The sequence below is a fragment of the Camelus dromedarius genome, chromosome 5 (assembly GCF_036321535.1).
Source record: "Camelus dromedarius isolate mCamDro1 chromosome 5, mCamDro1.pat, whole genome shotgun sequence".
NCBI classification, from domain to species: Eukaryota; Metazoa; Chordata; class Mammalia; order Artiodactyla; family Camelidae; genus Camelus; species Camelus dromedarius.
Genome location: NC_087440.1, coordinates 61,485,914 through 61,507,513, shown reverse-complemented (window position 1 = coordinate 61,507,513; position 21,600 = coordinate 61,485,914). Strand labels below are relative to the sequence as shown.

General features: G+C 33.3%; 2 protein-coding genes across 2 annotated transcripts in view; one reads left to right on the top strand and one right to left on the bottom strand.

Annotated features, from left to right (window-relative positions):
• Nucleotides 1-19,840, top strand: part of SGPP1 (sphingosine-1-phosphate phosphatase 1) — a 33,860-nt gene extending 14,020 nt beyond the window's left edge. Inside the window, exons 2-3 of the mRNA XM_010976659.3 lie at nt 6,633-6,722; nt 17,406-19,840. Of these exons, the coding sequence (XP_010974961.1) occupies nt 6,633-6,722; nt 17,406-17,957 (642 nt within the window). The 3' untranslated portion in view covers nt 17,958-19,840. The remainder of the gene's footprint in view (nt 1-6,632; nt 6,723-17,405) is intronic.
• SYNE2 (spectrin repeat containing nuclear envelope protein 2) overlaps nt 1-21,600 on the bottom strand; it is a 413,158-nt gene that overhangs the window by 362,188 nt on the left and 29,370 nt on the right. The window lies entirely within an intron of this gene.

Genomic DNA, 21,600 nt, shown 5'->3' with positions numbered 1-21,600 from the left:
GTTTTTTTGAGAGCTTTTATTATGAAGGACTGTTGGGTTTTGTCAGAAGCTTTTTTCTGCACCAATTGAGATGATCACGTGGTTTCGTTTTTTACTTTGTTCTGTTAATGTATATTATGTTGGTTGATTTTTCTTTGTTGAGCCACCCTTGCATTTCAGTGATAAATGCCACTTCGTCATGGTGTATAATATTTAAATGTGCTGTTAGATTTTGTTTGCTAATACTCTATAGAAGATTTTTGCATCGGTATTCACAGGGGATATTGGTCTGTAGTTTTTTTGTGATGTCTTTGTCCGGTTGTGGTATCTGGGTAATAATGGCCTTATAGAATGAGTTAGGAAGTGTTTTCTCTGCTTCTGTTTTTGGAAGAGCTTGAGAAATGCTGATTAAATCTTCTTTAAATGTTTGGTGGAATTTAGCAGTGAAACCATCTGAACCTGGGCTTTTCTTTGTTTGGAGGTTTTTGACTACTGATTAAATTTCTTTACTTGTTATGAGTCTGTTTAGACTTTATATTTCTTCTGAGTCAGTTTTGGTAATTTGTGTTTTTCTAAGAATTTGCGTATTTCATCTAAGTTATCTAATTTGTTAGCATGTAATTGTTCATAGTTTTCTCTTATAATCCTTTTTATTTCTGTAACATCAGTAGTGATGTCCCCACTTTCATTTCTGATTTGTTATTTGCACTCTTTCCTTCCTTTCTTTCTTTTCTTCCTTCCTTCCTTCTTTCTTTCCTTCCTTCCTTCATCCCTTCCTTCCTTCCTTTCTTTCTTTCTTTCTTTTTTGTCAGCCAGGCTATAGAGTTGTCAATTTTGTTGATCTTTTCAAAGAAACAACTTAGTTTTGTTGATTCTCTTGTTTTCTATTCTGTTTCATGTTTCTCCATTTTTGTCATTTTATTACTTCCCTGCTGTTTATTGCTAGCTTAGCATTAGTTTGCTCTTCATTGTCTAGTCCTCAAGGTACAGAGTTGTGACTGATTTCTTTCTTTTTAATGTAGGGCTCCACTGCTATACATTTCCCTCTGAGTGCTGCTTTTACTGCATTACATGATTTTTGGTGTATTGTGTTTTCTTTTTTATTTGTTTCTATTTTATATTTTCCCTGTGGTTTCATCTTTGGCCCATGTTATTTAAGAGTAGCTTAATTTCTACACACACTTGATCCTCATTGTTCATGGATTACATATTTGTAAATTTACCTACACAGTAGAATTTATTTGTAACCCCAGATTCAGTACATTCAGACATGTGCAGAGTGGTCAGAATATTGAGTCACCTGGTGTATGTGTTCTCAGCCAACACTGAACAAGGCAGTGGTCTGCTTTCTTGTTTCAGCTATGATACAAGAGTCCTTTTCAAAGTCTGTTTAGTGCCACTTTTTTTGTGTTTTTATGTCTTTTTTTTTTTTTTAAATTTTGCTGTTTAAAAGGGTCCCCAGGCTGCAGTGCTGTTTAGTGATATGCTTAAAAAAAAAGGTATTAGGTAAGATTCATTCAGGCATGAGTTATAGTCCTGTTAATGGAATCAATAATATAGTACATATAGGAAAGGGAAGAGGAAATTCACCAGTGTGTGTGTAAGGCCACTCTGGAAATGCTCAGGTATTATCTGTAGTGTGTGATAAAGCTATGGAAAAGGTGGAAAGATGGCTGAATTTGTGGATTCATGAGATGATGACCAACTGAAAAAAAGCATAGTGGACAGCATTGTTGTGAGGCTGAAAGCCAATGAAATGATGTCACTGAGAATAAGGAAAATATTAAATTCTTCTCTTGTAGTGCTGCCTGGCCTGCACATTTCAAAAGACTGCACAGCATGAAAAATGTTAAACTTGCAACAGTCTTGAGTTAAGATTAAGACGGTGATGGAGAAACTTTAAATTATCTGTTGAGTGTCGTTTAGGAAAAGGGCTATGTGGAAAAGCAGGTTTTTAATGCTGATGAGACTGGTTTTTAGAACTATTTCTCCAATTCTGTCAATGTTTGCTTCACTTATTTGGGGGCTTTGTTTGGTGCAGTTATGTTTATAACCATTATATCTTCTTAATGAATTGATCCTTTATCAATATATACTGTCCTTTGACTTTAGTAACAGTTTTTGACTTAAAGTCTCTTTTGTTTGATATTACTGTAGCCATCTAGCTCTCTCTTTTGGTTACTGTTTGCATAAAATGTGGTTTTCCATTTGTTCACTTTCAACCTCTTTGTGACTTTGGATCCAGTGAGTTTCCCTAGGTGGCATGTAGTTGGATCATGTTCTCTTATCCATCTTGCCAATCTCTGCCTTTTGATTGGAGAGTTTAAACCAGTCCCATCTAAAGTAATTACTGATAAGGAATGACTTGGCATTTTACTATTTTTTTCTGTATGTCTTTGCTTCTAATTGCCTACATTACTGCTTTCTTTTGTGTTTAATTTTTTATAGTATGCCATGTAATTCCCTTCTCATTTCTTTTCTGTGTACTTTTTAAAGTACTTTCTTTATGGTTACCCTGGGGGTTACAATTAACAAATAGGTGTATTTTGAAGGTATAACTGACACTTTCAATGAATTGGCTATGATGGATATGAGTGAGGATGTCAAGGTTAACAGAGTATTTGGCCTGGGGAATGGAATAGTGGAGAAGTCATTTAACAGGAAGCAGATAGCTAAGAATTTAAGCAGGTTAGATGGGAAGATGGAAGAGAAATCAGGGTTCAGATTTGGTCATGTTACCTTTGAGATGCCTATTAGACATTGAGCAAGTAGGCAGTTGGATATAAAAGTCTGAGATTCAGGAGAGACATCTCGGCTAGAGGTGGAAATTTGAGTCATGAATATAAGGACTGTGTATAAATCCTTAGAATGAGATCAAATAAGGGAGTGAGTGTAGATTGGGAAGTGGGCACACTAATACTAAGGAGTTGTGAATAAAGGGGGGAACCAGTAAAGATGACTGAAAAGGAGTGGCCCATAAATACTTTATATATTTGTAATAAATTCTGTCATTTTTTAGGAAAAGATAATTCTACAGAAATCTTTTTTGCTTCCAGTTATATCTAAATGAGGACAGTGGTCCTAAATTTTAGTGGTTCTAATTTTAGAGGTAGTTAAACTAAAAAGGTAGATATAATTTGGATATTCTTAAATATAAAGTAAGTGTGCCAGGTGAATTGGTTACTGTGCATAATCTTCCTCCTCCAATACAGCCCCACTTTAGGAGGATTACTTTTATCTAGTTTATCTAGTTCTATTTCCTATGGTCAATAAGATCTGTGGTCTTTTTTATCTGCTTAAAGATGACTAATAAAATACCTCTTTACTTTGATACTATTATACTGAATTCTGTTATTCTCTGGGGAGTAAATATGAAAGTCAAGTAGTCAGAACTGGATCAGATCTTCCCTCAAATGTGTTTCTTTTCACAAAAAAATCTAGGGAAAATATTCTGAAGGTAGAGACTAATGGCTGAAAAGATTGACCAATCAATAAAAATTGAAGTGACTTACTCTTTTCCCAAGTAGTCCTCTTACCCAGTGAGGTCTAAAGGTGCTCTGGAACAGGGAGAAAGCCTCTGCATCTAGCTTGGAGAGAGTAAATCTGAATAAATGTGGATTGAGTTAAATTCAGTTTCATTGTCCCTCCTCAAAAATGCTCCTTTTCCCCTACCTTTAGTCTTAGCTTTTGAGACTCTCTAAGTGAACTGTCCTTCAGTCTGTTGGGTACAGAGAATTCCCATCAATATCTGTACATTTTTTACTTCCTTACAGGGTCTAGATGAAAAAAGAGAAAGAAGAAAGCATAAAAGACTTTCTTGGTGGTGGTGGTGGTGGTGGTTTTTACTTCTTTGGCTCTCCCGTACTATTAACAGGTTTCTTTTTTCTTTATAATTAACAGAAAAATTGAAAAGGCCTGAGTGCCTACTACAGACAGAAGCCACTGTCATCTCTCACCTAGATTTTAACAGCCTCCTAACTGGTCTCCCTGCTTCCATGCTTTCTTCCTTACTTAATTTCATGGCACTACTTTGCTCAAAACCCTGCAGTGGCTCCCCATTTGATTCCCCCCAAAAAGTCAGATTTCTTACAGTGGCCTTGCTCAGGTCACTGCTACCTCTCTCACCTCTCCTTCTCCTTGCTCTCTCTGCTCTGGCCACATGAGCCTTCTTGCCGGTCTCATTTCCTCATTAGAGACTTTGCTCTACCGATCCCACTGCTTTGTGTATGGTCTTCTGTCAGACATTTGCTTGGCTAATTCTGATTTCCATCCTGTCTTGCCTCAAGTCTCAGCTTGTCAATAAATCCTATGCTGACTGTCTTTCAGTACTTCAACGTGCCCCACTCACACTCCCATACTCCTGATCCTATTTCTGTTACCATCTCAATTATGATACGGGATATGCTGTGGTACATTATGCTGTGGTAATGACTTATCCCTATAAATGTAGCTTAACAATAGAAGCTTATTTCTCATTTGTGTTTTATGTCTATCATGGGTTAGCAAATAACTAACTCTGTTCTGCTTAGAACCTCAGGGACCCAAGCTGATGGAAGTTTGCCCATCTTGTGATGCATCTCAGCATGTGGCTTCTAGGTCACATCTGAAGGGAAGAGAGAGTTCATAGAATGATTGAAAGTGGTATAAGTGACCCTTTTCCCAGTTCATTGGCCAAAACCAGTCACATGGCCCCACTCTAACTGCAGGAAGAGCACAAAGAATATTTGATGAACATTATTGTTTCAACACCTGTTCTCTTCTTATTTCTCCATAGTACTTAGGTTTAATTGTATAATTTGCATATATTATGTGTATTATTTAGTGCCTTCCCTCAGCAAAAATGTAAACTTATTCTCTTAGAAAACCTCACTACTTAATTTCTTGCGCACCAGCCTTTCTTCATTTGTTCCTGCTGTTTCTAATGTCCTCTTTTTTGCCCTGTACTGCTTTTTTCCTCTAAAGATTAAACCCTACTCATCTTTCAGGACAACTTGAATCTTACTTAATCTAGGAGACTTTGCCAGCATCCTTAAAGTAAGTTAAAGGCCCATCCCTTAGACTCCCTCTGAATTTTTAGTATACTCCTATATAGCCATTACCTCATTATGTGGTTACGTGTCTCTCTGCCCCATTAACCAAGTTCCTCATGCATATGGAATAATGTCTGAAGAAATAGTTGGAACCAAGAAAAGAAACTATGGGGATCTGAATAAGGACAGTTTAAGTAAGGTGGGAAGAGATGACAGAACCAAGAAATATTTAGAAGGTAAAATCAGCAAGACTTGGTTATTGGTTGACTATGAGGGATAAGGAAGAAATCAAGGATAATTCATGCTTCTTATTTAGATTATGATACTTCCAAATGAAATGGGGAAAATGAGAGGAGGAACAAGTTTAGGTGGTCGGATGATGAGTGTGGTCTGAGGTATAGCAGGGTTAACTCCATCAGGATATCGAGCTGGACATAAGTGCAGGGATTGCTTGGCTAAATGATTCTTAACTCAAGGACATGGATAGGTCTTAAGCATGCAAAGTAGTATTTAAAAAGTAAGAGAAAGTGAGACTGCCAGTAATTACTAAGGACAGAATCCTTATTTATACCATTGTTAAAGGAACAGTTGGAGGAATACATGCTCTTGTGTGGAAAGCACAGGATAAAAAAAAAAAAAAGGTGGTGAAAGGGGAACCAGGAGGGTGAAATGCTGTAGAAATCAGGGGTATTTAGATTTTCAGGGAAAAAGTGTGGGCCATGTTAAATGTAGTAGAGAAGTCAAATCAAAACAACTCTGTGCTAAATCTGACCACTCTTCTTACAACCTTACTTAATTCCCTTCTTTCAACCCTACTTCTTATTGCACCACCTTGAATTCTTGTTGAATTGAACCATCATGGCTTCAGTTTCATTGAGAAATTTGAGGTTGTCAGGCATAAATTTCCTCAAATGTGCCCCTTCCTTCTTTACAAACTTAAAACCATGCCTGTCCATCCATTTCCTCCCCTCTAATATCAGGAGATTCCAAGCCAACTTATACCAGTGCCATTGATGCTAAGAGTTCTCTGCATTTTATGTTTTTCCCCTTTTTATGGCTTTCTGCTCCCAGTATCCCACCAAAAATTTTCACAATAAGGTTGTCATTTGAAATTTTAGTGGAGGGGCAAAAGTGGGAAGCAAATTACGTGATGTTGAATATTGAAAGGAAAATGGGAAAATTGCAAATAGCAGTCACCGATGGAAGTGAGAGAGAGGTAACGCCTTCTCTTCAGGGAAGCACGGACACTTAACCTGGACCAAATTGAGGCACTATTCCAGAGGTGCTTTTATTTTGGAGCTACAGTAAAAGTATGTCTCTTACCAGTTTTTCTTCTGTAGCATGCCACTGATTGAATCTTTACTATAGAAGCGAGAAATGAGCCAGTTCCCATAATGAAGACTGTAGAAACATCAGATTTGGTTGATTTGTTAATTCATGAAAAAGTATTTCTTGAATGTCCGCTATGTGCCATGCTTAGGTTTTGATGTAGGGAATACAATGGAGAGAGAAGACACATAGTTGTTCTCATGGAGTTTTATAGTACAGTGATTTGTTTTTTATTTGCTTGTTTATATTTAACCTAATTTAATTAACTAATTTTACTTTCTTTTTCCCCTTTAGTATCCTCTTATATATGGACTGATTCTTGTTCCCTGCTGGTGTTCTCTAGTTTGCCTAAGTAGAATTTACATGGGAATGCACTCCATTCTGGTAAGGAAAACATTGTGTTCATAGTGCTTTATTTTTTCTGAAATCAACAGGCAATTTTATAATTCTTAATCATTTTCCAACTTATTGGAAACCTAAATGAGAAAAAACAATTATTGTAAATCTTCTACTTTGTTTTATAAAAATAGCAACAGGATGCTTTGTAAAGTTTTAGTGTAGTTATCATATATTTCATAGAAACTGTTCCCAGAAATCATAATAACCAAATATTACACTCAGGATAACATTTCTCCCTCCTTCCATTTTCAGTTTTTTTTCTTTCTCATTCTCTTCTGTGTCTTTCCTACCCCTGGGTCAAAACAAATATAGAAACCAAGGAGAGCTCTACTTATTTTTACTGGTGAAGACCCAGTGACTAGAAACTAAATGAACTTAAACTATCGTGGTACTTGTATTTACATATTAAACTCCAGTTTTCTTCTCTTTCCCAGTAGTATTTTAGGGCTTGTATCAGATTTTGTTTTTTCAGTGGAGGTACTGGGATTGAACCCAGGATCTCGTGCATGCTAAGCATGTGCCCTACCACTGAGCTACACAGTACACTCCTCCCCACCCAAACAGATATTTTGAGAATGCAATTTAGTTTCAGAAGCAGCAGCACAGGGACCCTGCACTCTTTTCAACCACACCTACTCACTTCCCTTCCTCTCTATCCATTGATATTCCTTAGCTCTGGCGTGTACCATCTCTTAACCAGATTACTGCAGCAGCTTCTTAAGCCTGCTTCCAGTTTGACACTGCTCTGTATAGTATTTAGGGTCCTGTTGTAGTTTGCTTCCCAAAACACAAATATGATGCTATACTAAATAACTTACGTTTCCTCAATGCAAAGGGTGTTTCTTATCTCCATATCTTTAGGAATGCCTTAACCTCCACGTGGAATGCCCTTTTCCTTTTCTTTGCCTAACTGACTATCCTATCCATTCTTCAAGACTCATAAAAATGTTACCTCCTTTTAAAGCCTTTCCCATCTTTCCTTTCTCAAGACTGGTTAGGCGACCTTTCTCCCAAAGCGTCTTAAGCATAATCCTGGCATAGCACTCATGCTGAACCGAAATTGCTTTTTTCTTTGTTATTCCCATTGGACAATAAGCAACACTAGAAAAGTAACTCTCTATCCCTTGTATCTAGTGTGGTATCTCTTGGAAAACTCTGTGAATGTATTATGTATTATCCTCTAGATAAAAAGAATCAGAAGAAAGGTGGAAAGATAGAACTAATTTATGGAATTCAAAAACTTACAATGGGCTATATCAAGTTTTTCTTGTCCTTAACAAGTTGACACTTTTAAAATTTTCTCCTCATAAAAATGTCTCATTGGCTTATTTCATAGCTGTGGAAATACTGGATTTCTATTTCTTCCTTAGATTGCTTGCCTCCAGCAGCTGCCCTTTCACTAGTAAATTTCCAGAAGTCCCAAATGCTATGTTAAGAAACAAACAATTTGTGTTTGACTTTATAATTAATTATATTAATGCAAATTGTGAATTGACATATAGTTCTATCTTTCTGACTAATCTACTAATTTTATAGTAGACTATCACATTTTAATGTCAAATCTAATATTAATCACAAGAAAATGTTATCTATCTCTGTGCCTTTTTAGTTATTCCCTTCCACTCCCAATTTGCAATATTGCTCCTAAAAAACTATGAAAGGTTATAAAAAGAGGAGTAAAAATCTGATTTATTGAATATATAATTTCAAACATGCTGTTCATTTTAAAAAAGGAAATGTATAGTGGTTTTGTTAAATATTCAAGCTGAGTTCAGCTCATGTTTTAGATACTGAATAGTAACATCTATTCTTGAACCAGCTGAAGTAAAAACAGTATTGATGTATTACTTTTGAAATCATGAGTCTGATAACCCTAGTCTTTTAATTATTCAAAAACCATCTTGTCCCATAGAATGTCTTATCTGTTTTATTCTGACTAGCTACTGAATTTTATAATGTGTAATAGTATGTTGCTTTTCTTTTAAAAGTAAAATCATGGATGACTTGCAAGCATTGTAAATTATGATTCTGTGATAAACCACACTATTCTTAATCAATAATGTATTGGTTCTTAGATCATTTGATAATTGATATATGAAATTAAGTGATAATGAACCTCCCTCACCTTTTTGCATTATGGATCTAATGTATCCCTACAATTTTCACTTTTTCCCATATTTTAATGTTTCAGTAATTACCTGCATTTTGAACTATTCTCTTAATCGTAATTTGTATCTTCATTGTTTATTGTGAAATTACTATGGAACTATAGGTAGAGTGTGCCAATCTGTATCATATTAGATACTTCTATATTATCTATATATTTAATGTGATACTTAGGTAATACCATATTATCTAAGCAGATGTCTTTATTAACATTAAGAAGAAGTTCTAATGTGTTCTAAATAATTTATAATGAACACTTCATTCAGCAATTGCCAAATGCTTTGTTGTTATTGTTAACAACACAACAAGCAACAACTTAGTTTATTTTCAACATCTGCCTGGTTTCCTAAATTGATTTTCTTAATTCCCAGAAAAATAGAGGAGTTACTACATCCATTTTTCCTTTATTATCAAACCTAGTTCTCGAAATTTCTTAAGACATGAGCCATTTTTAAGTTACTAGACTAAGTAGTTGTCAAATTACTCTTTTGTTTCTACATTAGAAAAATTATGAATATGTTATAATTACCACTCACCCAAAATTGTACTAAAAGTTTATATCTCAATTTGTGGAAAGTCTTTTTTAGAAAGGTAATATGAGATTATAAAATAGAATGTATCTCTCAAACCCATTTTTATAACAAGATATAAAAACCAAACTAACCAAACAATAAGAGCCTCAAAAACATGTTCTAGACAAAGATGCAAAACAATAAACACTAAGAGTTTTAATAGTAGTTATTTCTAGGTAATAACTGCTTGCTATTGCTTGTCTGTATTTTCTAGTTTTTCTATAGTGAGCATATTTTAAATTTGAATTTTAATTAAAGATAAAAATTTCAAAATTCATCCTTAATAAATGCCTTTACAATCAAGGATAATACATTCCAATAATATATTTTGCTGTTAGAAACCCCATTGGCATCACTGGCAAGTTGAATTAGAAGCAGGATACCTGGGGTGCGGTGGGTATAGCTCAGTGGTAGGGCACGTGCCTAGTAACCACAAGGTCCTGGGTTCGATCCTCAGAACCCCCACTGAAAAAAAAAAAAAAGAAGCAGAACACCTAAAGTGTGTTATAATTTTTTAAAAAAGCCCACTAGGCTGACAGAAGTTTTGAATTCTAGTCTCAGCAAATCACTGGCCTCTAGTTCCATTTACTGTCAGGAGAAATGAAAAGGAGACAATTCCAGATTTAACACATAATAAATCTTTATTGAATTTATGGTATTTGTTATCTTCTACCATAAATTTGATGGTAGCCCTGAATATTCCATTCAAATGTGTAATTATCTAGTAATTTTTAGGGCATATATGTTATCTGTAATTAATAACTATCTAAAGTTATTTGCTAAGGTTTTTTTTGGAAAATTTGCAACCTTGAGTTCTTTGTTACCTTTAACATCAACTTTTCTTTATTGCCTACTTTGTGCTGTAATGCTTTAAGCCACTTACACATTTTGATATTATACATTAAATGGATATCAATTATAGCCACCATGTTTATGTCCTGAATTCAGTCATTCCTTTGTTCTGGTTCTACTGCATGGAAGTTAAATATGCCCTTATTATCCAGGGTAATATGAAAAAGAATTAATAACTCAATCAGAAACAGAAGCAGATTTGTATAAAGTCTTGTAGCACTCTAAGTTTAATATTCATAGAGCTGTACAAAAAAAGTAGAGGACAACAAATATTGGATGTTTTACATCATACTGAAATATATTTCTAAAAGTGTAATTGATCTGAGTTATCATTTTAAAGAGTTCTTTAAATGTTTAAGTGACCAAATCTTAAAAAGTCTTAAGAAGTCATTAAATCAATTAGTTAAAAAAAAAATTAAGGTACTATAAAAAGCCATATATGGAATGAACATGTACTTACATCTATAATATGACAGAACTGTAATTTTTTAAAAAGTAGCTAATGTCAGAACTATTAAGTCTTCCTTTCACTTAGCCTAGAGTAAATATACTACGTATGATTTTATATAAATAATTCATCAATTGTCATTTATTTAGAACATCTAACTTAGTACACATTCTTTGTGAGAATTTCAAGGCTCAGAACATTTCTACATTAGCATATAACTTAAAATTTTGAATCAGCCATAAAATTTAAATAAAAAACAAAGTAACAACTTCTGTCTTAGTGGCCAAAAATCCCATAGTTATTCCCTAAGACTTGTCCTGTTAATTACAAGGTAGGGAAGAAACGGCAAGACAGCAAAATAAGGGAACATAAGCTCATAAAGTGAAATTATTTGGCAATATGAAGAAATATGAAGTATGAAGAATAAAGGTTTGACAGTTACACAGTTTGAGGTCTCCATATCCAAAAGTATGGTCAGAATTTGAGTCACTTGTGGGGTCTTTGAGTAATTACTGTAAAATTCAATTAACCAGAATTCTTAGGTAAATTTTATTATCAATGAGTTTTCATGAAAGACCTCATGTTTTTTTTTTTAAATGTTGGAAATTTAGGGACCTAATCAAATTTAAAAACTTTTGCATAGCAAAGGAAATGATCAACAAAGCATAAAGACAGCCTATGGAATGGGAGAAAATATTTTCAAGTGATGCAATCCACAGGGGGTTAATTTCCAAAATATACAAACAGCTCATACAGCTCAATATCGAAAAACCCAAATAACTGAATCAAAAAATGAGCAGAAGACCTAAATAGACATTTCTCCAAAGACATACAGATAGCCAACAGGCACATGAAAAGATGCTCATCATTATTTTTTTTTATCATTGCTAATTATTAGAGAAATGCAAATCAAAACCACAGTGAGGTTCACCTCATACCCATCAGAATGGCCATCATCAAAAAGTCTGCAAAAAGTAAATATTGGAGAAGGTGGAGGGTAATGGAACCCTCAATGTAAACTGATGCAGCCACTGTAGAAAACAGTATGGAGGTTGCTTAAAAAACTAAAAATAGAGCTATCATATGATTCAGCAATCCCACTCCTGGGCGTATATCCCAAAAAGATAAAAATTCTAATTTGAAAAGATACATGCACCTCAATGTTCATAGCAGCACTGTTTACAATAGCCAAGTCTTGGAAGCAACCTAAGTGTCCATCAGCAGATGAATGGATAAAGGTGTGTGTGTGCGCGTGCACACACAATGGAATATTACTCAGCCATAAAAAAGAATGAAACATTGCCATTTGCAACAACATGGATGGATAGAGAATATCATACTAAGTGAAGTAAATCAGACAGAAAAAGACAAATATTTTATGATATTTATATGTGGAATCTAAAACAATACAAATGCATCTACATACCAAGCAGAAACAGACTTACAGACATAGAAAACAAACTTATAGTTACCAAAGGGGAAAGGGACAGGGGGAGGGATAAATTAGGAGTATAGGATTAACAGACATAAACTACTATACATAAAATAAACAACAAGGGAAAAAGGCACTTTTGATATTTATTCTGGTCACAGCAGAGCTAGAGGAGATTGTCCAACACAAGCTGTCAAGTGGTTTTGAGGATTAAATGTGAAAATAAATGTGAAGTATTAGAACAGTGTTTTTAGTACCGAAAGTATTATTATTCCCGGAAAATGTCTTTAGCCTAAGTTAAAAAAAAAATATGTCTCATCTATTTCTTATACAAAGTTCTTATTAGGCCAGATTATACAGTCTCCCATCCAAGTACTAACCAGGCCCGACCCTGCTAAGCTTCCGAGATCAGATGAGATCGGGCACGTTCAGGGTGGTATGGCCATAGACAAATGAACTAATTATTATTTTGATTTCTTGAATATGTGTAAGCACATTTGACTGTCTTTATGATTGGATTACTGCATTCTGTTGATTCTTATTTTGTAGTTGGCTTTATTCCTTTGATAACTAAGTTTAAAAAGCTAAAGATCCAATCTGTTCTTAGAAATAATCATTAGTACATATATGAAAACCAAAAAAATGTGCAGTATTCTGTTTATATGTATTTACATGCAATATAAAGTGTATGTGCAGTTGAACTGTAATAATTTTACATAAAACTGGAAAAAAATTAAAGTTATTACAAAATAATGGCTAAAAAAAGTTATACAGTATATGTAACAAGTCCAAAGAATTACTTTAGCTGTCTTAATGTAACTAACCAAATATTGCCAGCTCACTGTGTGCCAGACACTAGGAATATACATATATGATATTTTTTTGCCCTTGAGAAATCATAGTCTAAATATGTAATAGGTAATATAAATATGTAATGCAGTAATTCTCAACCAGGGCTGCACAATAGAATCTCTGGGGAGCTTTTGAAAAAATATATTGATGCCCCAGTGCTGTTTCAATTCAGTTAAGTCAGAATCTCTGAGAAATGGCCCAGGCATCAATACTTTTGTAAATTTCCTGTAGTGATTTTAATGGGCAGCAAGGGTTGTGAACCTTTGGTTTTCTGGGAGAAACAGATAAGCAAAAAATGAAAAACGATGTGATTACTGCCATAGCAAGTATGTAGAAGATGCTTTGGGAGCAAAGAGGAAGAAATCCCTTATGGGGGAGGAGGAGAAGGTTTATGAGGGAGATAGATGTCTGAGCAGAATCTCAAAGGATATGTAATAGTTTGCCTAAAATGTAGGTGGGAAAGGTAATTCCAAGATGAGAGCCTATAAACTCACTGTGGGATCTGGCAACGAAGCTTAATGATAGGCAGAAGCCAGATATGAAATGCTTTATATGTCCTAAGAAGTTTGAATACAAGTGGTATTTATTGCCTTAGTTGATGCTTTCATAAACATTTTGTTAATTGATTATATCTTCCTTCAACTTACTGTATGAGTCATTTATATAAAGAGAACACAAAGTTTTAAATACCGTCACTTCATACTATAGAATAGAGAAGTACCAGCGAAAATTTGTTCTACATAGAAGTAGATTTTTAAAGGTTTTTCTAATGATATCTATAATACAGTGAATTGTTGAAACTCAGTAAAGATGTTCATTTACAAGGAATTTAGATTGTGTTAAAATAGATGAAACAAATTCCTGTAAAGGATTCATTTATTCATCCATTCAGCAAATATTTGAGTGTCTACAGTATACCAAGCTACTTCGGAAGGTGGTGGTGAACAGAACAATCTATTTCTTCAAAAAGTTTCAGATGAATATTCAGTTCTTAATCTCTTCAGTAATTGTACCTTCTGCAGCTATTCTTGTATTCCGCTGTATTCTAATTTGGAATTGGATGTTATTTAGAACAGTGGTTTCAAGCATTGTACTTTTTTTTTTTAACTGAAATGTAGTTGATTTACAGGATTAGTTTCAGGTGTACAGCAAAGTGATTCAGTTACACATATACATACATATATATATATATATAGCCAGAAATATAGATACATAATTTCTTTTCAGATTCTTTTCTATTACATTTTATTACAAGAAATTGAATATAGTTCCCTGTGCTATACAGTAGGTCCTTGTTGTTTACCTATTTTTTAAGCATTGTACTGTTGACTGCCAGTCCATGACAGAGTTTCTACTGAACTGCTGCACAGAGGGAAAGTCATGAATTTTGAGTATATTGAAGTCTTAAATGTAAAAGACAAACTTTAAAACTTTTTGAATAGCATATCTTTATTATCTTGTGGCAGGGAAGGCTTTCTTAAAAAAAGAAATAATGATTTAAATATGACTATTTTAAAATTTAAAATTTTGGTTCATCAGAAGGTGCCATAAAGAAAATGAGAGGGCAAGCCACAAACTCCAAAAAAGATGCTGACAGCACATATCATTTATAAAAGATTTTGTTCATAAAGGACTTGTATTAAGACTATAGAAAGAAATTATGTAAATCAGCAAGAAAAAGAAAATCCAAAAGAACAGTTGCCCCAAAGACACACATATACATTGCACAGAAAAAGAATAGCCCATAAACTTATGAAATAATGCTTAATTCATAATTAGGGAAATGCAAATTAAACATCAAAAATACCAACAACTGATGAGATGCAAATGTCTATAAACATTTTGGAAATTTTTTTATTGCCTTGTAAAATTGAACCTGCACATATCCTCTGATTCTTCCATTCCATTCCTAGGCATATGTCCTAGAGAAATTTTCATAGATCCATGACTGGGAACATTAAAAGAAAGAACATAGTAGCATTGTTTATAATATTCCTGTTTGGCTTCGGAATATATACCAATTAAGAAAACATTCAAGCTCAACTATAACCAATGAACTATCCAAAACCTGAAAACAACATAAATGACCATCAGTGGGAAAATGGATAAACTGTATAATCACACAGCAAAATATTACTTAGTTGTGAAAGTGAATGATCTGTAGCTACAGATAATGAATTAATGTTAAAAGCTAAATGTTAAGTGTAAAAAGGAGACTGCATACTGTCTAACATTTTTATAAAGCTCAGAAAGAAGCAAAACTAGGGAATATTTTGTTGGGAGATATATGATAAAACAGTTTTTAAAAGCAGGTATTTATTCAGCCAGTACTCAGGTTTATGCAGAGTGACAGACCTGGGAAACAGCATACCAATGGAGTCAAAGTACTGATAAATTATAGTTCTTTTGGGGGGCAGTGATTTCATAGATATTCATTTTATAATTTCATATATACTTTACGTATCTTTTTCTATGTACCAAATATTACATAAAAAAAGTTTTAAGACAGAAAAACATTAAGCAATTAGTCTGTTCCTTAACTGTACTGAATGCTGTTGAGAAGTAACCATTGTTTCTGGCAGCATAAAAGTCACGAGTATCTATGAAAAGAGTGATTTCAGTGCAGTGATAAGTTTAGGAAAAAATAGGAAGTGAGGAAGTGAAGGCAGTGAATATAAGCAACTCATGATAAAATTTTCAGTGATGGAGAATAGATCCCAGGGTTTGATTTTGTTTGTTTTAAAGTGGAAGTTCTGGAACAATTTTGTTCATGTCATTCCAATTCAGAAAGGAAATTGTTTGTACCTAAAACTAGGAGTCATTTTTTTTTTCCTTTTTCTTTTGCTTCTCTCTCACATTCAGATCATCAAATTGAAATTAGTCAACTCTAATCTTAAAATATTTTACTAAATCCATCTATGTACTTCTCTTTATGTGGATAAGGACCATATATAAAGTGAACCACTACAGTAGCCTCCCACTCGTGTCTCCAGTGGCCTCCCACTAGTGTCTCCAGTGGTCTCCTGTCTTCCATACTTTACCCCTGTCATCTATTCTCGACACAGCAGTGGTGTGTTCTTTTGTAGATACCAATCAGATTATGTTACACTCCTACTTTGGAATCTTTCAGTGGCTCTCTATCACATTTGAAATAAAATCTGAACTTCTTACCTAGCCTACAAGGGCCCTCCCTATGTGATTTGACCTCTGCCTGTCTCTTTCTTTTCACATCACATCCCTCTTTCTCACTATTTGAGCCACACTGGATTTCTCTCAGCTCCTTGAACTCACTAGGCCCTTTTCTGCCTCAGTGCCATGGCACTTGGTATTCCCTCTACCTGAAACACTATGTCTTAGATCTAAAGATAGGACTGACTCTTTTTTGGAATCAGATCTTAGCTTAAGTGTTATCTCCTCAGACAAGTTTCCCTAATCACTGTATAGGGTCTTTCATCATACTATCCTGTTGTCTTGTTTTAGTTTCTTCATAACATTTATAACAATCTGAAATTATAATATTTATCCTCTTTTTAACTCACATGGTTATTGTCAGTCATTCCCACTAAAATGTAAGCTCTATGGCAGCAAGAATCTTCTCATTTTTTAAGCAGTGTATCCTTAGTCCCTAAAATAGTGCCAAGCACATGTAGGTACTCAGTACTTGTTCAGTACTTTGTATACAAAACAGGCTTTGTATCCTCTTTAATCATGTAAATAATTATATGTTTAAATGTGTGATTATTATATTAAATGCATGAAGAGGAAATCTTTGAAAAGTACACAAGTTGATCCTTGAACAACACAGAGGTCAGCACAGTCAAAAAAAATCGGCTATAATTAGCCTGTCCTCCATATGCTCTGTTCCACCCTATCTGTCGTTCCTTCCTATTGGGGATTTTGCATCCTCAGATTCAACCAACCAGGGATTGTGCAACACTGTACTATTCACTGTTGAAAAAAAAATCAGCAGATAACTGCATCCACACAGTTCAAACCCATGTTGTTCAAGGGTCAACTGTATATTGTTGTTCCGGAAATCACAACTACGTAGAATAAGCATAGTTTATTGTTCAGGATTTGAATATAAATTTCCATACAGCATATATGTATTAATTTATAAAAGGGTAGAACTATGAAAACAATAACTTTATTATCAGTAAATCTTTTTAGTATTATTAAAACACTTATTAGTACCTATTATGTGGTTAATTACTAAAATTTACTTTAAGAATGTGACATATTTTAAAAACTTACATTTATTAATATTTGAAATGTGAAATATATATATTTCTTTAAATGCCCAAAATAGTATTATACTAAACAACTCTACTTTTCTCTTTTCTCAGGATATTATTGCTGGATTCCTATATACCATTTTAATCTTAGCTATTTTCTATCCATTTGTGGAACTGATTGACAACTTCAACCAAACTCACAAATACGCTCCATTAATCATCATCGGGCTTCATTTAGCCTTGGGGATCTTTTCTTTCACTCTTGACACCTGGAGTACGTCCCGAGGAGACACAGCTGAGATTCTAGGAAGTGGTGCTGGAATTGCATGTGGATCTCATTTTACCTATAAAATGGGTCTAATATTAGATCCTCCTCTGGATATATTACCTTTAGCCAGGCCCCCCATTTCTGTGACTCTGTTTGGAAAAGCCATATTGCGGATCCTCATAGGGATGGTATTTGTCTTAGTGGTCAGAGACACAATGAAAAAGATCACTATTCCTTTAGCCTGTAAAGTCTTCAACATACCATGTAGTGATATTCGAAAAGCAAGACAGCACATGGAAGTTGAACTTCCTTATCGGTATATTACCTATGGAATGGTTGGTTTCTCTATCACATTTTTGGTTCCTTACATATTTTTCTTTATTGGTATCTCTTGATGGAGAGATATTATTTATGACAAGAAAGAAGTGTATCAGTTACTGATATCTAAAACCATATTTTAGTTAAAAGCCAAATCAGAGTTAGGCTTTTGCAGGAATTTAACTTAAATAATTATTTAAGTAAATTCAAGAGTCAGTGCATTTTATCATTGCACATCCAGTTATTGTTTTAGGCGAGCTGAGTTGTTTTTAACACTGAGAAAAGTATCCATTTGGAATGTTCATATAATATTTGGACAGTTTTGTGCTGTTTTGGATTCAAGTTATATATAATATATATTAAGGAACATAATATACAATTATGTATCTAATATATGTTATATGTAAAATAATATTCCTACTTTTTTTAAACTATGGGGTGTATTATAAAATCAGTAATAATATGCAAACAGTTGTGCCTGTGTATTTGGACTTAATACAGGTATGTTGTTATTAATAGGTATATTTAATGTTTATTTACTGTGGGAGCCATTTCCTAATCAAATTGTATAATTACTAGAACAAAATTCCATATACTACCGCATATTGATTTACTGCCTCTTTTTACACTGCCATCTCCTTTCATGTTACCCATGATGTTGAACATGGGAGGCATTTTTAATGAACCAAATTTTCAGAAAAATTAGTTTTTGGATCCTCCCCCCCAGTTCTGTACGCTGTGTTGAATGTACTTTATTTGCAGTTGTTCTTTAGTTTAATAATTCAGGTACTGAATTTTATTGTCTGCTAATTGTGCCTTTCTGTTGCTGAATTAAGAAATGCCATATATACTGTGATATAAAAATAAGATGCTAACTTTATCTTAAGTTACATAATCAGGCAAATATTTTAAAAAAATATCTGTCAAGCTAACAGGGCTTGAAGTAAACCCCTTCAATTCTTTAGCCTTTGTTTAGAAAGAAATGTGGAATAGGCTGAACTTTCTCACTAATTTATTGGGAACCTAAATGGATAAATATTTCCATTTTTGTAGGTATTTTTCTGTGCATTGTAAGTTACAGGAACAAGATATATTTTTTGTACATTGTCTTGATTGTTTATATTGCAGGTAGATATTTCCAGTGAATAGAAAGGTAATTGAAATTTATAGATGGGACAATGCACATGTTTCATATGTAAACAAACCATTTTTCTAAATTATTTAGAAAATATTGGATTTAGCAGTGTTAACTTTTAATACCCATTTATTAGCTAGTTAAGGTAAATTATAAGATTTAAAACTCAGTATTTTAGATCCTTTTTTAAAATTTTATTTTATTATTTTCATGGTGGATAATTTGAGTGTTAAGTATTAAACTATCCTTTAGTCTGTCTGTGCCTTTATACTTTGAAGTATGATCGTAATTAGGTTAACATTCAGTTTATTTGTAGTAAGTTTTTCATAAAGAAGAGAATTAACTTTCCATGTAAATGAGCATCAGGTATGGAATTACTGACTTAGTGCAATATCTGTCTGATTATCCAGAAGTATCAACTTAAGATGTGTCTATTTTGGGCAGCATAACTATTTGAGCTCATATTTTTATAATTCTAATTGAGAATATACGGACATGGTAATTTTTACCAATAGTGAATCTGACAATTTTAAGAAAAGCAACTAAATTTTAGACTTTACCTATTAGTTAAAAGGAAACAAAGGCACTTAGGAACATACCGGTACGTTGGAAAATGTGCAAAGAACTTTTCTTTCAAAATGTATTTGATGGATCGAATTTTAGGGACTATTTCCCATAATTTGGGTCTATGCTATCTTATTAATTTTTATATCTAGCTTAAAAGGTGTTTGAAAATATTCCATTTCTTTGTGATTTATTATTTTCTGTCCTATGATAGTTCCATGCTAAATGTATTTTAAAATAAAAGTCAAATTCAGTATTGAAGGGTGTTTTGTTTTGTTTGCCTTTAGTGCATTTGTTTCTGTATTGTTTGATAGAGATTTATAAAATATATGTAGGATTTTCATTCTAGCAGTCTTTCCCTATGAAGCATTTTATTCTAAATAAGTACTGTTTTTAGTAATTTAGAAGATGCTGAAGAAATTCTCTAAGGTTCAAACTGACTTTGGACACCATTTATGATCATTCTGATATTGTAGTTTTAATGAAAAATCTCATAATTTTATCTTAAAAACTCATGCACAAAAACATGTTTCAATAAAATCCTTAATTAACAATACTGAGGTAGCTGACTGCTAATCCGTTAATTCAGGAATTAATCAATACTAGCAACAGGTACTTTTTCAAGCAGAATAAAGATATGGACATTTCATTTTTTAATTTTAAAGTGCCGTGACATGTGAATTGCAAAAACTAAGGCTGCCAGAAACTGCTTATAAAAAATAAGACCTAATATAAAATGATGCTACTATAGTAGATTTACATAATTGTTTTAATTTTATCTACTAGCTTTCTTTACAAATAATGTTTATTAAATGTGTCTTTCAAAGACAACATAAAAGTTAATTCAGTGATATGAATATAATTTAAAGGCAGATTTTCATTAAAAAATTGATGAAGATGAGTAAATACTAAAATGTTTTTAGAGTGAAAATTCTGTCTAATCACAATTTTATACAGCAAAGATTTTCTTTATTGCCAAAGCAGTTTCATTATTGTTAACAAAGAATGTTTACTCTAGATTTAAAATCAAACTGTTTAATCAGGATGTCAGTAAGGGTCAATTTTTAAAATTCAGCTTGATCGTTGAATTTGTTTTTCTGAAGGGAGTTTCTGTTGTTTGCTATGGAGAGTTTTTTGAGAAAGGGGAGAGGCAATAGTTTGAAAAAGTAATTCAACGTAGTGGATGTTACTATGCTGATTATTTTGTCAAATTTTGGTCATGTTCATTTAGAATAACTTACACTTGGATTTTAATTGTAGTTACATAAGCTATAAATAGCACAATAAAAATAAGTATTAACATGCTAATTATAAAGGACATTTTAGAAAGCTTTTCATTTTTAAGCACAGCAGACCACAACAGATCTTTAAAGACAAAGCAGGCCATGCCTTCCCTGTGAGACACCTACGAGGAAAAATTCAGAGAAAAATAAATACTTTTTTTTTAAATGAAAATGTTTACATAAATAAATACTAACTTTTAAACTTCAACTAGCTGGTATCTCCTAATCTGTCCTTTTTTCCTTTCATCATGTTTATTCTTGGTGCACTTTCCATGGATGTCTAAAAAGCCCAGCTCCTAGTACTGTAAAAAAACAGGATATGGCAGAAACCTAATGTTTGGTTTTCAAGGGTATTTTCTGAAAGGCAAATGAATGTTTAAATTGATTTAGGCCTATACTAACATTGTATCATGATGTCTACAATGTTTATTTTCAACATTAAATGTCATAAAGTCCATGATCTCAGGTTTTAAAAGTTCACACACTTACCTGTTAATGCTGTTTGCAATATTTGATTTAATGCATATTTTTAAAGTTTCCTTTGTTACATAATGACATTTTCTTATGAGATGTAAAATAGATTCTTTTTAACAAATCTTTACCACAGTAATCTGTGTCTTCAGATTTGAGGTTTATCCCTTTAAATTAGGGGTTCTTATAACTGAAATCCATTGTGGCACATATCACAACCTGTAATGGTTTACATATTACTTTTAAAATTTTCTGTGTTCATCTCCA